Source organism: Grampus griseus (genome assembly GCF_964374135.1).
Source record: "Grampus griseus genome assembly, chromosome: 19".
In the NCBI taxonomy this organism is placed as follows: domain Eukaryota; kingdom Metazoa; phylum Chordata; class Mammalia; order Artiodactyla; family Delphinidae; genus Grampus; species Grampus griseus.
In genome coordinates this window covers 1,607,054-1,625,129 of record NC_139013.1, presented here as the reverse complement: position 1 = coordinate 1,625,129, position 18,076 = coordinate 1,607,054, and the positions used below count along the sequence as shown (strand labels likewise).

Here is an 18,076-nt window from a genome sequence, read left to right as displayed (position 1 = left end):
TAAAGGGCTGGAGGCGGGGGCTGAACCAATCAAACGACGGCGCCTGCTTTGGGGCCGACCCGTGGCTGACGGGGTCCTCCTGCTCCCGCAGCCCCGACCTCCCCAGCCGTCCTTCTCCCCGACCCCGGGGCCGTGGGGGAAGAGGCGGCCGGACTCTCCCTCCTGGTTCGCTCGCGGGCAAAGCCGGTCCGTCTGGCCTCCGAATCGGAACCCCGCAAAATCCCACGGAGACGCCTCCGCAGACCCGGCCCCGGGGGAGCCCGCAGGTGAACCTCTCGCGCCCTCCTCGGGCCTCCCCACCCAACCCGGTTCCCACCTCCGGACGCGAAGACCCCCTCCAGCTGCCCTCGGCGGCCGGAGGGGCCCCGGCGGAGGCTGATCCAACTAACCGAGCGGCCCCACACCTGGGCCATGAGCGCGGCTCCAGCCTCTTCCCCATGGATCTGCAGCTACAACCTCCAGAGAAAGCACGAGGCGCGCCCGCCCGGCACGACCGGGACGATCCCGCCAGTCCCGCGGGCCCCGCGGACCTCTGCCTTGGGCACCGCGGCCGAATCCCTTCCCCCGCAGAGGTCTCCCGAGCTCGGCAAGGAAGGAACCATACAAGAGGGCGGCCATCTGCAAACCAAGGCCTCCGAGGAACCAGACCTGACAGCATCTTGATCTTGGACTTCTGGTCTCCAGAACTGTGAGAGGATATGTTATCTGCTGTTCAGGCCACCAAGTCTGTGGCATTTTATGATGACAATCCTAGCAAACTAATACAATTACCAATTCACTTATGCATGAACATTTGCAGAATTATTTTTTTCCCTAGCTATTGGCTTTTATCAGTAAAGCCGGTGTTACTGTGAACATTAGAGTACAAGCATTTCTGTGGACACAATTTTATTCCTCTTGGAGATAAACCTACAAGTTAGATGGCTGTGTCACATGATAAGTTCATCTGTAGTTTTACAGATGTCAACAGTTTTCTAAAGTGGGTTTTAACATTTTGCATTCCAACAGTAATGTATGAGAGTTCTGTTTCACAACTTCACTGACTTGGCATTGTTGGTTTGACCATTCAAGTGAGTATGTACTTGTGTCTCATTGTGGTCTTGATTTGTACTTCCCTAGTGATTATGTTGACCATATTTTCACATGCTTATTATTCAAGTGTCTTCTCTGGTGAAATAGGTATTCAAAACTTTTACTTTTTAAAAAATGTTTTCTTATTGTTGTAAATGTTATTTAAAAATTCTGGACACCAGTTATTAATCAGATGTACTTTGGCTTGTACTTTTTTTTAAAATTAATTTATCTATTTTTGGCTGTGTTGGGTCTTTGTTGCAGCAAGCGGGGGCTACTCTTCGTTGAGCTGTGCGGGCTCCGCATTGCGGCTGCTTCTCTTTTTGTAGAGCATGGGCTCCCGGCACACGGGGTTCAGTAGTTGTGGCTCATGGGCTCTAGAGCGCAGGCTCAGTAGTTTTGGTGCATGGGCTTAGTTGTTCCGCGGCATGTGGGATCTTCCCGGACCAGGGTTCGAACCTGTGTCCCCTGCATTGGCAGACAGATTCTTAACCACTGCATCACCAGGGAAGTCCCCTATAGTAATTCTTAAAATTACATTAAAACCTTTCAAATGTGTTGTCCTTTCCAAAATTTGTTTTGGGTATTTTAGGTCTTTTGAATTTCCATATGAATTTTAGAATCATTTTGTCAATTTCTACCAAAATCACTGGGAATTTGATAATTGTGTGAACCTACAGAACAATTATGGGAGAATAAATTAAAATATTAAGTCCTTAGATCCAGAAATGTGGTGTGTCTCAGTAATGTTTTGTAAATTTGCTTAATAGTTTTTGAATATATTTTGTTAAATATATTCCTAAATATTTCATATTTTGATGCTAGAGTAAGGGGTATAGTTTTCCAATTTCCAAACATTTATTTTATACTGACCTTGTATGCTGGCACCTTGACTGATCTATTAGATCTCTTAACTTTTTAAATATATAATTAAGGATGTTCTAAATAGATAAGCATGTCATCTGTGAATAATGACCATTTTGGTTCTTCCTTTACAATTTGTACATTGCTTATTTCCTTTAATTTTCTTATGTCACTAGCACAGATTTCAGTGCAACATTACATAGAAGTTGTGAGAGTGGACATTCCTGCTTATTCCTAATATTAGGGGGAAAGCATTCAGTCTTTCCCCATTAAGCGTAATGTTAGCTTTAGGTTTCTAATGCTGCCGTATATCAGTTTAAAGAAATTGATTCTGACGCCAGTTCTCTGACACCAACTACCCAGAGTTTGTGTCATTCTAGACATCTGTAAGGGTTCAGTCCTCCACCAGAAAGCCCTCACTTCAGACATGTGCTTCAAGTCGTTGGGTCCAACTGCACTTCTGAACAGCTGGCTATAATTTCAGGGGTTCCCATGATCCCCTCAAGTTCGGTAATTTGCTAGAATGACTCACAGAACTCACTAAAAGTGCTATACCTACGATTCCAGTTTTGTTATAAAGAATACAGCTCAGGAATAGCCCATGGAAAGAATGCAGAGAGCAAGGTATGGGAGGGTCCCAGGTGTGAAGCTTCCATAACCTCTCTCTCTGGGGAGTCAAGGCATATCACTGTCCTGCACATCAATGTGTTCACCAACCAGGAAACCCCACCAAGCCTTGGTGTCCAGTGTTTCGATTGGAATCTCATTACATAGACACAACTGGTTAGATCATGGCCACATGCCTGAACATCTAGCCCCTCTTCTCTCCCCACAGGTCTTTCTGGCTCAGTTTCAAACGTCTAATCATATGATTGGTTTTTCTGGTAACCAGTCCTCATCCGGAAACGTTCGAGGGACTTACCAAGAATCACTTCATTAGAACAAGAAAGACTCCTATCACTCCAGGAATTTCAAGATATTTCAAGCTCTGTGCCAGGAACCTGGGACACCTTCTAGTTAATATAGATTAAATTAATATATTTTCAATTGTTAAACCAACCTTATATACATGATGTCTCACTAGATTATAATTATTATCAGGAATGTAAAGTTGGCTTTAACAATTGAAAATATACTACACACAGACACACAGACACACACAGACACACACACTTCTCTAAAATTTTGTGAAAGATTTTTTGCATCTATGCTCACACATTGGTCTATAATTTTAATTTCATTACCTAGTTTTGCTCTTAGGGTTAATATTGGCTTCTAAAAATTAGTTGGGAAGTGCCCCATATGTTATTACTTATTTTTTGGAAGAGTCTGATGGAATCTTAATTATTCATTAAATATTTGGTAGGATTTGTTAGTGAAACCACCTTGGCTTTAAATTTTAAGTGAGAGGGCTTCTTACATTTAAACGTAGATTACCATTACTAGTAATTTGGAAATACTAATTAAATGTCTTTAATGAACAAAGGATTTTTAAGATTATCTATTTCTTCTTGAGGGAACATGGTCAATTGGTATCTTTCAATGAATTTTTGTCCCCCACATTTCCATTTATTGGGAAAGAGTCATTTAAAATAGTTACACAGGGGGCTTCCCTGGTGGCACAGTGGTTGGGGGTCCACCTGCCGATGCAGGGGACGTGGGTTCGTGCCCCGGTCCAGGAGGATCCCACATGCCACAGAGCGGCTGGGTCCGTGGGCCGTGGCCGCTGGGCCTGTGCGTCCAGGGCCTGTGCTCCACGGTGGGAGAGGCCACAACAGTAAAGGGTCCACGTGCCACAAAAATAATAATAATAAAATAAAATAATATATTATAAAATAAAATAATCACACAGGGACTTTCCTGGTGGTCCCAGGGTTAAGACTCCACACTTCCAATGCAGGGGGCACGGGTTCAATTCCCGGTCAGAGAACTGAGATTCTGTATGCTGCATGGCACAGCCAAAAAATAAAATGAAATAAAATAATCACATATTACCCATTATGTTTCAAAGACATCTAGTGTTATTCCTTCTTTCCTTGCTCATATTTGTAAATGTGTGATTTCTCTTTTTTTTTCTGATGTGGTTTGGAGGCGTTATCAATTCTACTAATTTATTCAAACTGTCTGCTTTAGGGGGAATTCATAGATTTTCTTGAAAAAAATTTATAACATACATGAAACTGATTCTTAATACACTGGACATCAAGCAAATAACAGTGACCTATGAAAGAGGACAAACGATGTGAGCCACGTGGCTGTCCCAGCTTACTATGAAAAGAAATTCCCAGGCCCTAATACAAAAATGCTGAGTCCAGTCAGACCCCAAAAGTCACCCTGAGTTGAGACAAAATTTAGAATCTGGGCCTGCGAAGGTGTCTGGAATCCAATAGAGCACAGTACAGGAGAGAGAAAACTTCAGAAACATAGAGAGGGTCATCCTCAAGTATGACTTCATGTACATTAGTACATCCTCATGTACTAATCTGTACATGCAGGCAGGAAATAACCAGAGCTGGGTAAAGAAACACCCAAAAGGATTCAATGAAACAATTTCCAAGGCTAATGCAGAGAATGGAATAGCACCTGTTCTAACCAGTTTAAATGGGAATCCTTATGAAGCATGAGGTAGAGAATACAGAATGATTGTGTCTCAGTAGGAGGAGAGAAATTAGCCTTAAAATGAATGCTGCAGTAATTCAACCTAAAAATATTTGGAATCAAGATCCCAAAAGATCATATTGCTTCCAAGGAACTTAAACAATACCAAGAATATCTACTGAAATGCAAGTATTTTCAGTACCCAAAAAGGCAAAATTGAGTGTTCAATCAAAAACTACACAACGTTAACAGTATCTGACAAGATAGATTTTACAGCAAAGAATATTCCTATAGATAAAGAGCACCTTTTCTTAATGATAAAAGAGGTCTACTCATTAAGTGGACATAACAGTAGGAAATGTTTATTCACCTAATAAAAAGACTTCAAAATATACAAAGCAAAACCTGATAGAACTAAACCTGATAGAGAAATAGGCAAATCCATTTTTATATTCAGAGATGTCAACAACCTTATTCAAATAATTGACAGAATACCACCCCCCACCCACCACCAGTAAGGATATAGAAAACTTAGACATTGTCAACTGTCTTAACCGAGTTGACATTTGTAGAACTCTCCATCAAACAAGAACACAATATACATTTATTTTAAGCTAACATGAAATACAAGATAACCCATATTCTGGGCCATAAAGAAAATATCAATAAATGTAAATAATTCAAGTCATAAAGTATATACTCTGCAATGAATTAGAAATCAATTACCAAAAAGATAAGGAAAATCCCAAATAACACAATTCTAAAAAGAACCATGTGTCAAAGAAGAAATTTAAAAGGAAACCAGAAAAGATTTTAAATGTAATTAAAATGAAAATACAACATATAAAGTTTTGTGGGAGGCAACTAAAGCAGTTGTTACACAGTGACTTTTAGAATTTAGCACCTATGTTAGGAAAAAACCCAAAAGTTTCAAATGAAGGATCTCAGGATCTATGTTAAAAAGTAGGAGAAGTACAGAAATGAAATACAATAAAAGCAAAAGGCAATGGTAAAAGTCAAAATGGGGGGAAAAAAAGGAACAGGAAAAAACAGAAAAATCAGTGAAATCAAGTGCATTCAGAAGATCAATAAAGCTGATAAACTACTGATGAAGAAAAAAAGAGAAATATAGACATTATCAGTGTCGGGAATAAGAGAGGTGGCATCACTACAGATTCTACACGTACTAAAATAATGAAAGGATAGCTTGAAAAATTTGACTACTTAAATAAACAAACTCTTTGAGAAAGATACAAATCACCAAAGCTCACTGTAGGGGGAAAAAAAAAGATAAATTCTATAAACTTTGTTCACTATGGAAATTAAATTTATAGTTAGAAACCTTCCCACAAAATAGACTCCAGGCCCAAATACTTCACCAGTGAATTCCACCAAACAATTAAGAAAGAAATAATGTCAATTCTTCACAAACTCTTCCAGAAAATTGAAGAGCAGGGGACACTTAACCAACTTATTATGTAAAGCCAGCATTACACTGACAGCAACCAAACTCATGCATTAAAAAGATTAGAGACTAACATCCCTCATGAGCATAGATGCAAAAATCTTAAAAAAAAAGAAAAAAGAAAACCAGCATATAAAATTCAACAATGCATAAAAGAGTAGTACATTATGACCAAATAGGGTTTACCTCAGAAATGCAAGGTTGGTTTAACTTTTGAAATCAGTCAATATGATTCCTCATTAAAAGACTAAAAAGGTAAAAGAAAGAAAAACAACTATGATTGTGGTCACCAGTATTCAAGAAATGCTCCCACAAATCCCTACCTCTTTGTATTTTCACTGTTGTGAAGTGAGTCCCCTTCCACCCTGAAACAGGATTAGTCTGTGTTACCCACAGAGTAAGTCAGAAACGATGGCACATCACTTCCAGGTGAAAGTTATGAGCCACAGATACTGTGGCTTCATTCCTGTGAGTTCTCTCCTGGGTCACTTGCTTTGGAACTGTTTCTCTAAAGTGGAATACTTTAAGCAAAAGTATGGATGAAAAAGAATGAATTACTGATACACAGAACACTGATAAATCACAACATAATTATGCATAGTTTGAAAAGCCATATACATACTAGTACCTTTTAAATTATTCTATACACACACACATTTAAAATTCTAGGAAATCCAAACAGATCTATAATGACAGAAAGCAAGATGAGTGGTTGCCTGGGAATGGGTGAGGGCGAGAGATATTATAAAAGGAATCAGGAAACTTTGTTTCAAAGGTGAAAACATGTATCGAAACGTATCAAATTATACACTATAAATATGTGCAATTAATTGCAGAAAATGTTTAGATTGCTCAGACTGTAACTGTAGCCGTAAGATTATGAGACACAAATATGAGTCCTGAGAAGTTCCATAAACCCTCATACCAAAGTCACAGTGATAGAAACATTTGTGGGTACGCCTTTAGAAGAGTTATATTCCCTATAGTTGGCTATAGTCTCCCAACTTCCTATTTATCAGATGTCCTTTTAGGGGACAGTGACATCTGCCTACCAAATAATAGATTTCAGGGATGCTGGTAGGTCCCAGGGAATCAAACTCTCCTAAAGAGGGCTGGGGAATATGAAGCATTCCCTGGGAACAAGGGACCCAATTCATGCTGCTCCCAGGCACATCAGAAGTTGTCATGATGAATGCCCATTGCTCAAGAAGACCTTGGTCACACAAATCATCTTGGCATACAGGACACACGATTAGGCCTGCAAAGATTGGTATTCTTTCCTAGGAGGCCTTGAGTAGCGATGCAAATTAGGCTGAAACTAGAATAAGAGCTGTTCTTTCTTCACCATTCTGCAAATACCACTGAGACACAACAGTTGGACCTCTCACACAAGCTGTTCATTCTTTCAGGCTGGCAGAGCCCAATTCTGTTCTCAACTCAACCCACAAAGTGAACAGAATCCCCAGGATTCAACGTAGTTAAAAACTAAGGTATTTGTTGCAAACCCAGAAGAATATGAGTCAGAAAATTCCCAAGTTAGGTGACTTGGGGGCTGGACAAATCCATCACGAGTGCCACATGAGACCAATAAAGTCTGAAAAATGGAAATCTCTGCAAGCAGCCAGCAGAACAAAGCTTACGTTCTTCTGGCCAAAATTGGGTCACATCCACGCTTAACCAGTAGGGGGGCAGGAAGGAGTGAGGATCTTCAATGGGCTCAGGCTACCGATGATTCCCTCCAAGGAAGGGAGGAAGAGCAGAGATCTTGCCCATCAAAGCACTCTGGGGTGACTTACACACAATGTGGCACCCTGCTGTTGCACAGACATATGGATTCTTTCAGAGACACTGGCAGTGATATACTTCTGGCAAGTGTGCAGAGGCCTCTCACAGTGAACAAAGGCATGTTACAAAGTGCAATATTTCTCCAGAAACCTTCCCATATAGCTGGCACACAGAAGCATCTCCTCAGGGTGGGAGTTCAAATGTATGAGACTCATCTTCCAGCTGATGGCTACTCACATAGGCTACTCTCAGAGCTTCTCTCTGGTGTCACCCACTATGGCATATTCCTTGCTATCCTAAGGCCTTTCTCCAGCATGAACTTTCCAATGTCTGATGAGGGAAGCTCTTTGCCTGAAGGCCTTCCCACACTCACTGCACTTATACGGTCTTTCTCCAGTGTGGATTCTATGGTGCTGAACAAGCACATGTTTGTGGCTAAAGGCTTTTCCACACTCACTGCACACATATGGCTTTTCGCCATTGTGAACTCTCTGGTGTGCAATAAGGTCGGAACTTTGGCTGAAGAACTTCCCACATGCAATGCACTCATAAGGCCTTGTCCCAGTATGAACACTCCAGTGCTTAATGAGTCTGTATTTGTGACCAAAGTATTTCCCACATTCGCTGCACTCATAAGGCCTTTCTCCAGTATGGATACTCTCATGCTGAACAAGTGTGGATTTGTGACTGTAGGCTTTCCCACATTCACTGCATTTGTAAGGCCTTGCTCCAGTATGGACTCTCTGGTGTACAATGAGGTTAGAGCTATGGTTAAAAACTTTCCCACATATGCCACACTCGTAAGGCATTTCTCCAGTGTGGATCCTCTGGTGCTGCGCAAGTATGGGTTTGCGGCTGAAGGTTTTCCCACACTCACTGCACTCATAAGGCCTTTCTCCAGTGTGGACTCTCTGGTGCTGAACAAGTGAGTCTTTGCGGCTGAAGGCTTTCCCACATTCATTGCACTTGTAATGCCTTTGTCCACTGTGAAAGGCCTCTGCACACTTGGTGTTACTTTGTGGCTTCCACTTACTAAGAGGAGCATGGTGCTGGAATATGCTTGAGCTAGTTGGGAAGTCCTTACAACCCTCCCCTGTGGTAAAGGGCATGTCCAATGGTTGGACAGAGCAGCTGTTCACAAGAAAGGCCCTACCCTCATCCCTTCTGCAGTGTTTCTCTCCACTGTGCTGCTTCTGGTGGTGAAGGTTTGCACTGAAACAGAGTTGTTTCCCACATGCCACACACATGTATGGTTTTTGCCCAGGGTGTGTTTCCTGGTGCTCAGCCAAGTACAAAACATCTTTCAAGATCGGGCCACATGTCTCACAGGGGTGGGCCTTCTGGGAAGACGGAATCGTCTTAGGAATCGTGACCTGTGACACTCCTTTTACAGAAACGCTCTGCTCAAAATGTATCTCCTCCTCCTCCATTCCATGCGAACAACCTGAAAGCAGACAAATGCTGGTGAAGGACACATTGACACTGGTGGGAAGGGGCAGTCTCATTACAAACGTGTATCTATCAGAACTAACATGAAGGTCTGCTATCAGACAAGAGGCCAGAGCTCAAGTTGAGTAAAGGGCTGCTATGAAGTAGTTGGCATCTAAAGGTCACAGGATGGAAGTGGCCTTGATGGGAAGAGGACACAAATGTGGGGAACAGCCTAGGAAGAAGAGGGTGTCTAATGAAGTCATCCACAAATGGATTTTAGCAAGGTCTTGGCTGCTAGGCTGATGTACAGAAGGGTGTGTTCCCTGAATAGCTACAATCAAATAGACTAGGTGGTATTTAAGAATTATTTGAGGTATGTGCACATTTCATGACACATTAAGCATATAAGCCAGTTTTGGAAAGCAGTGGAGAGGAACAGCTGAGATGTGGGCAGAGGTGGGGAACAGTCAAAGGCTAAAAGTCAGAATATAAAAGATAAGTATGTAAATGGGAAAGTAAAGATAAGAATGAAGTGTGGCCATTGGCCTTGGCACTCAAACAACTGTGGGCACAGAGAGGTTGGGGAATGATTAGAACCCAGCCCGACATCACACCTTTCCCCAGCTCCGACCCACCAGGGCCACCCCCACCCTGAGCCTCTCTGGTCATGGCTGGAGTCATGTTGGCCCACTCAGATAGCCAGGGCTCACTGTCCAGCTCCAGTGGGGCAATCCCATGGAACATGGAAGATGCATATCCTAAGGAAAAGACAGGTAAATGGCCAGCACTGGTCTGGGTGACCCACCCCTCAGAGAAGACAACTAAATACTATAAAAATAACTCTGAAGAAGTGTCTTGCAGGAATAGCCTAGCGGTCCCAACAAGTAGTGACCATACTGGTCCTTGCAATTCCTGACACAGGCAGGCTACTAGAAATGTCAGCAAGAGGAAGGGGGTAGAACCTGGGGCACAGGGATGGCATGGATCTGGACAGATGCACCCAGTAAGGGAGAGAACAAACTGGAGATGATCCACTGGGTGACAGCAGGACGCTTCATGCCTGCATCCATCCATGTAAGCCTTCAAGGCAGCAGGTACTGGGACTGCTCAGAAGTCAGAGGTGCTAGTGCACAAAGCTCATACCTGGCATCCACAGCACCTACCCTAGGGAACGGGGGAGGGAGGTAATGCCTACGGCTCTGATAGAAGAAACAGGGAAGGGGGAGAGCCCACTCCAGGACACTGCAGGGGATGTGAGGGCCTTACCCAGTGAGGCCATAAGGGCAAAGTTCTCCAGCATCACTTCACGGTACAGGAGCCTCTGAGCCTCATCAAGGAGCCCCCACTCCTCCTGGGAGAAGTACACGAACACGTCCTCAAAGTTCACTTTCCCCTGCCACAATGGGGAGAGCCGAGTCTGTGAGTAGTCTCTCTCCTAAGGACCCCCATCTTGCCCCCACAGAGCTCCCTTCAGCATTCCTTCCGACCTAGGTCATCAACTCATTGGAAATACCAGGGCCAGGTGCCACATATGTCTGCTCTCTCCTTAAGGTCCCTTTGATCACGGTGTCCACCCATACCAACAACAGGCAGGTGGGCAGAAAGGCGCCATCTAAGCTCTGGGGCTGGCATGTGGGGCCGCACTGCATCCCCACCCACGTCCTTCCAGCCAGTTCTCCTGGAGTTGCTAAGACCATGCTTACCAGACAACCAAAGGTGGGCTCATCTTTCTCCCATAAGTCCCCAACACCAGGGACCAAGGGCCATCAGTTCATACTCCTTTGCCACATGCACACCAGTCTTTTGGATCACTCTCAATCTCACAACTCTTGGCTCCCCACCCAGTTGTTGGCCTCCACCATCACCTTCCTGGCTCATTAACTGCAATGCCGTTGTGATGTGTAGATTCTCCCTTGTAGACCTAGGTACACACCATCTTCTGCTTTTTGGATGTTCTCCATCCTGAGCCCCTCCACAGGACTTCAGCCCTGTGTCCAGCAGCTCACTTGACACCTCTACTCAGTGTTTTCTGGAACATCTCAGACTCTTCACATGGCCACAAATAAACTCCTGATACCCATGCAGAGTTACTTCTACCGTTAATTTGCCCATCTCAGCTGATGGAGCTTCTACCCTTCTGACTGATAAGGCCTAACATCTTGGGGCTGTCTCCTTCACACATCAGAAAATATGACCCAGTCACTTTTCCCATCTACAGAGCCAGCCCTCTGGGCCATCCATTACCACTCACCTGGAATACTGAAGCAGTCTCCTCCTCGGTCTCCTTGTCTCTATCCTAATTCCCTCTTCCGTCACCACACACAGTCTGTTCTCCACTTGGCATCCAGAAAGAGGCTGTTAAAACCTGGATCAGATTACCTCCCTCCTCTGCTCCACACCCGCCATGGCTACACCACCCTCAGAACAGAGTTCTCGCTTGTCAACTGGCCATTTCAGGCCTGACTCCTGCCCACATGCTCTTGATTGCTACCAGATATGGTGGAGACCTGTAGTTTCTTGAAAACTCCCATCTCAATCTCTCCTTCAAGTATTTGCACACGCTGGTTCCTGTTCCTGGAACAAACTTCCACACCTTATTCCAGTGGTCACCAGAAAACGGGAACCCTTGCATGTAACCCCTGGTCTAGACCCAGAACCCTGGGCTTGGGGTTTCTCCAGGGTCCTCAGACACAAGAGCTGGGAGAGTACAAGTAAAGTGTTCGGGACTTCCCTGGTGGTGCAGTGGTTAAGAATCCGCCTACCAATGCAGGGGACATGGGTCTGAGCCCTGGTCCGGGAAGATCCCACATGCCGCAGAGCAACTAAGCCCATGCACCACAACTACTGAGCCTGCACTCTAGAGCCCGTGAGCCACAACTACTGAGCCCGCGCGCCACAACTACTGAAGCCCGCATGCCTAGAGCTTGTGCTCTGCAACGAGAAGCCACTGCAGTGAGAAGCCTGCACACCACAACCAAGAGTAGCCCCCGCTCACCGCAACTAGAGAAAGCCCGCGCACAGTAACGAAGATCCAACGCAGCCAAAAATAAATAAATTTATTTTTAAAAAAGTAAAGTGTTCTATGACACCACAATCCTGAAGCCCTCATGGGTGGGGGTGGAATCGATGAGAGCCTGGACATCCTTCCCTCACCTGTATAAAGCCCATAATTACTACTGAGATCAGGGGAACCTGTGGTGAGAGGGAGACTATGAGAGACAAGCAACCATGGAAGAGGCCCAAGGGCTCAGGCCTATCTTCTACTCCTGCCCTGCCACAGACCTGGGGCCGTCTGTCCTCTGAGCCTCAGTCCAGCTGTGTTGCCTTGGACTATGTCTCAACCTTTCTGGGGCCCACTGTCCGCACCCTCACCTCAAGTCTGTACACACCTGGGCAGTCTACGGAATACTTTTGAAACCATCAGATATTGCCTCTCTGTTCAGAATCTTCCGTAGCTCCCATCACCCTGAGAATTGAGGCACAGCTGCTCGGACTCTTGATCTTTTCAGACACCAAAGGCCCTAGATTTCCCAAATGCTCCGGCTGTGTCGCACCTCCAAGCCTCTGCACATGCTGGCCCCTCGCCTGTAACATCTTTCCACATCCCATCATGTTGGCTGTCAGAAATGGGACCCGACCAAGAGAGCCCCCACTGTCTGGACACATGATCCTGAGCTGCAGGGACCTGAGGCGTCCCTCATTCGAGGCTTCAGGATTCAGAGATGGAGGTCGGGGGAACAATCCAGGGGTGCAGCACCCACCTGCGCCGGGTCCATCAGCAGGGCGGCCGCCATCGGCACCTGAGGATCGGGGAGGGCGAGGGGGAGGGGAGTAACTGGAGAGCGACAGGTGCGAGGTCCCAGGCTCCGGCGGCCGGGTCACCTGAACGGTGCCACTGCCGATCCTCAGGTCCGTCTCTGTTTAGCGCAGACAACGCCTCTCGCGTTTTCCCTGTCCTGTCACCTCGGGTGTGACGCCGCGTTCCGGAGATTGACTCGGTGGACTAATCCGAAAGCAAAGAAAATGTCCGCCCAACAACGGAAAAGGAAGTCCCGCCCCGGCGTCCTCCGTACGAACGGAAACGCCCCTTTACTGGGCCTTCATTGGCCCAGAGTGGCCAGGACTCCTAGGTAATGTAGTTCCCACAGCACCAACGATGGAGTGGGACTTCCGCGCCACCTCCAGGTCAAAGGCGGAGCCACCTAGCTAGCGGAGCCTAGAAATTGCATCGTTTAGTTTGAGGATTAGGCGGAGCGTTGCTTCCTCTTAAAGGAGACGCACCCATATTTCCGGTGAGTGTAGTCTGTAACACATCACAAAAATGTTCAGAAACATATTATTTGGGGCTTCTTTACATAGGGAATGCTCACCAGAAAAATCAAATGCACACACCATATACTAATGTCGCTCAGACCTCCATAGCTGGAAGCTAATAAATAGTATTTGTTATCAAATATACACAGCGTAGCGCGAAGCACTTGGGTTTGTTGTGTGGGCCTCAGCATTTAGAATCAGGAACAAGAGCAGAGCCTACAGACACGGGCACCACGTTAAGTGCAATAGGGATGTGGGACACTGATGAACAGGTGGACAATGCTGGTGTCTCTGGTTACCTCAGAAAATATTTCTCCTGCCTTTATAATCAGTGATTGTGTCTAACCCAGTGAGTAATACTTTTTACAAGAAATGTCACCGAGCCCACGCTCGTTCTGCTCGCCTCACGACAGGCCAATCAATTGGGAGACGAGCTTTTGGAGCAAGGGATAACTTTAATCGGAAAGCCAGCAGACCCAGAATAAGGCAGACTGGTATCTCAAAAAAATCCATCATCCCTCAGTCCGGATTCCGGCTCCTTTTATAAAAGAGGGGAAGGGGCCCACTGCGGTGCTGACCAACGGCTGAGGGAGGCTGCTATAGCTAGTGCCTACCCCGCCCCTATTACAGAAATATTTCACTCTGTATACACAGATGTATTCAATTCCTTTTAGGTATTTTACAAAGACCTGAAAAGAAAAGTGACGGAAGAAATGTTCACTTCTTAAGGTATGGGGAAGTCATTCTGGCTTATATATAATTTAACTTGAACTTCAGGCTAACCAAAACAGCCTGTTTGTGGCCAAATATGCACTGTACATCTGCTTTAATTATTAAAGAAAAAGGCACATTGACCAGAAGTAAGGAATGTCCATTTTAAAGATAAAGATTAAAGGCCTCCCTTCCAGGGATGCCAATGCTAGTACTCCTTTGATCATAAGACTTTCTTCCCAGGTGACAAGGCCATACTGAGTTGTGTATGTGCTGATCTGTTTTTGTTTCTTTGAAACGTTGAAGGTGTGTATTCCTGACTTGTTTGATGTTCCTTGTTATAACAAGATATAAAACTGTGCTCAAAACCATGCTTCTCTAGAGCAGTTCCTCAGAGTAATCTGAGAAGCTGTCTCCTGGGCTATAGTCCTCAGTTTGGATCAAAAAAACCTCTTTTCTATTCCCATTGTAGGTTGTTTATTGATTATTTTCCATGGACAAAGGTAATTTACCAAATGCCACTTGTCAATTAGAAGGACAATAAGAATTGTTTCTGTGCAGAAGAAATAACTACCATACGAAATTTCTATACACAGTAAAAATGCCTTTTAAGAAAGTGTGATATAAGACTATTTGAGGATAAACATGACGACTGTAATGGAAAACAAACCCACAGAAAATAAAATTCTAAACATAATTTTCTGAACTGAAAATAATATTCAAGTACAAAGAAGGCTGATCCAGACGAAAAGTCTGCAAAGAGAGTTGGAATGAGGATTGAGAGAAGTGTGCATCTTTTGATTAAAATAACTGCTCGTTATCTGTGTAAAACATGAATATGTCTCCTTATAGAGTTAAAGTGATGGAATTCCATGTATAACCTCAGAACATATACATTGAGAGGAGGCTAGTTGCTTAATGTTCTGAATCCCTTATATTTCCAATCAGGAATAAATTTATTTCTAACCCTATACTCTAATGTATTAAATAAGCTTTTGCAATTTTTAGCTTAAATATAATAAATGCAACCAGAATATACTTTTCAAACTAGAAAAGGAAAAATTTGGAATATAAATGATCAATAGAATGGTAAAAACAGTAGTAAAAGAAACAGGACTAGTCCTATGAGGTGGATTTGTCACCTAGGTTAATATGAGGAAACTGAGGCAGCAAAGGGTCTATGACTTACTCTCAGTTATGGCTGTTAAGTAGCACATCTGGGAATGGAGTCCACAGAGCCACAGCTTTAACCACTGCCCAACAAAGCCTTCAATCCAATGTCATCTATCTGGCCCCTTCTGTGTTGGAGAAATGAGGTCATGGAAAATTCAACAGCCCAGGTAACTGACATGAGGACAGGGATAAGTCTTGCCTTTTTTCTTGTCCCAGAAATATTAGCCTTCAGCTTTATTTATTCCCTAAACATGTTTTTCCTGGGCACTGACCAAGAAACCAGAACAGGAAAAGCCCTGCTGGCCCACAGATACAGAGTGTTTGAGGGGGATAACTCTCATTGCCTGAGCCTTGCTCTGTCATCACAACCATCCACATGTCTTGTCACATCTGCTTCTCAACACCTTCAACTCCACCCCCTTGGGCCGGTCTACCAACAGTACATTTCTGGACTACAAAACAGCCTCCACCCTGTATCAGCATCAGTTCTTGCTCTACCTCAGCTCATGCTCCACACATCAGACAGAAGGTGATTTCAAAACAAATCAGGTTATATTGGCAAATTTGAGTGGACAAATGGGACTTCCAGTATGGGACTTCCCCGGTAGTCTAGTTGTTAAGACTCTGCACTTACAGTGCAGGGGGCGTGGGTTCCACCCTGGGCTGGGGATATAAGATCCCACATGCTGCGCAGTGCGTCCAAAAAAATTTTTTTTTTTTTTTTGCGGTACGTGGGCCTCTCACTGTTGTGGCCTCTCCCGTTGTGGGGCACAGGCTCCGGACGCACAGGCTCAGCGGCCATGGCTCACGGGCCCAGCCGCTCTGCGGCATGTGGGATCCTCCCGGACCTGGGCACGAACCCGTGTCCCCTGCATCGGCAGGCGGACCCCCAACCACTGCGCCACCAAGGAAGCCCCCCAAAAAAATTTTTTAAAAGCACATCGGTGGCCAAAGGGGCAAAGATCTCAGTCTTCCCTGTTACCTACCCTCCAAAATTTAGCTTTGGGGTTAGTAACACACTTCCCATCAACAGTTACCATTGATCATGCACAACCTTGCCCTGTCTGTGGTCAGCCTCATTGTAAATATATGTAGTGACAAAATCCAGGAGAGGCATAGCAGCTTCCTGAAGTTCCACACAGCCAATCTGAGGTAGACTCAGAAACATAACCCATGCTCTCTGCTCTAGTGCTCTCCTGCAGGTGAATGGAGGCCTCTTTCTTCTTTACGGAGTAAACAAAATATCGACAGCTTTCAGGAATGGAGTTGTGGATTTCATACAGAAGGAGTAACAGCTGTGGAGTCCTACTAATTACTCCTTTAGCCCAGAGTCTGGCGACAGTATTCAAAGTATCCAATCCTAGCCTTACTCGGTGTACCTACTCAGCCTCACCCATTCCTTTTCATGACAACTCCAATAAAGGCTCTGGGACATGCTTTCCCCCTCCCCCTTCTGCCTCATGATCCACCTTGGTGCTTCCCCATGTGGCCCTGCATGGCATGCCCTGCCTTCTGTTTCTAGGGATCTGTGTGTAATCTTCTTCCTTCATGAAAATTATTTGTGTCTGTCTGTGTTACCATACCTGATTAAAACAAATCTGAGGTACATTTTCAGACAGTAGATAATCATTTTACCTAAACTAAATGATTAAATAGTCTGTTCTTTTCTCATTAATCAAGTTATTTCAAACTCCACACCCATTTGAAGCTGTTTTAGTCTGTTGAAATCATCAATTTATCAATTCCTGTGACAAAATAAAACTGTTGCAGCTTCACACCACACTTTGTGGAGAGAGTCCTCCTCACCGCTGACTAACCATGAGCACCCAGATCTAGCAGAATTCTTATGCCGAGGTGGAGGCCGCCGTCAGCCGCCTGATCAACCCGCACCTGCAGGCCTCATCCACCTACCTCTCCCTGACCTTCTACTCTGAAGCTGACGAGGTGGCTCTGGAGGTTGTGGGCTTCTTCTTTCGGGAGTTGGCTGAGGAGAAGCACAAAGGTGCCCAGCTTCTCTTGAAGATGTGGCATCAGTGGGGCAGCTGCACCCTGGTCCAGGACGGGCAAAAGCTGTCCCCGAACGAGCGGAGTGCCAGCGTGGACCCATGGAGGCCGCCATAACCCTGGAGAAGAGCCTGAACCAGGCCCTCTTGGATCTGCATGCCCTGGGTTCTGTGAGCCGCAGACGCCCAGCTCTGTGAGTTCCTGGAGAGCCGCTTCCTGGAAGAGGAGACGAAGCTCCTCAAGAAGATGGGCCACCATCTGACCAACCTGTGCAGGATGGCTGGCCTCCAGGCCGGGCTGGGCAAGTGTCTTCCAAAGGCTGTCCTGCAAGCATGACTAGGAGCCTCCGGAGCCCAGCGGCCTCTGCGGGACCCCTCTGCCTCTGCCCTCCTCGAGATCTCTGCCCGAGCCTCTTCCTCCAGCCAGGAAGCAAGTTTTTAACCACCCTGAAACCTTCACCTGAGCCGTGGTGCCAAATAGGAACAAAGAATGTTCTTTTGCAGAGGGGAAAAAAAGCTAGGCTGTGATTTAAAAAAAAAAGTATCTGAATAGTATTAATGATTTGTAGTTTGTTTAATTCTCAAGATTGTCTAAAGAAATGGGTCCTAACTTTTGGGTACCAACTGGGTACATAGAGTATCTGATAAACTATGTTTTCTG

The 18,076-nt window shown here is 45.1% G+C and overlaps 1 protein-coding gene and 1 pseudogene across 2 annotated transcripts; one reads left to right on the top strand and one right to left on the bottom strand.

Annotated features, from left to right (window-relative positions):
• Positions 1-5,285: 5,285 nt before the first annotated feature.
• Positions 5,286-11,608, bottom strand: LOC309837199 (uncharacterized protein). Its single transcript, XM_082677597.1, has 3 exons — positions 11,466-11,608; positions 10,481-10,607; positions 5,286-9,227 (listed from the first exon to the last, which is right to left on the bottom strand). Exons 2-3 carry the CDS (start codon positions 10,512-10,514, stop codon positions 8,080-8,082), a joined length of 1,182 nt encoding a protein of 393 aa, XP_082533723.1. The 5' UTR covers positions 10,515-10,607; positions 11,466-11,608; the 3' UTR covers positions 5,286-8,079.
• Positions 11,609-12,936: 1,328 nt separating this feature from the next.
• LOC309836629 (ferritin light chain-like) lies at positions 12,937-17,752 on the top strand (annotated as a pseudogene). The gene is made up of 2 exons: positions 12,937-13,182; positions 17,249-17,752. The product of its transcript is annotated as a ferritin light chain-like (transcript).
• Positions 17,753-18,076: the final 324 nt, after the last annotated feature.

Coding starts and splice junctions, on each gene's coding strand:
- LOC309837199 (XM_082677597.1), bottom strand. CDS start 10,514: ATGCTGGAGAACTTTGCCCTTATGGCCTCACTGG. Junction 9,228..10,480: donor TGCCCTTATGGCCTCACTGG/GTAAGGCCCTCA, acceptor GTCTGCTTTCAG/GTTGTTCGCATGGAATGGAG.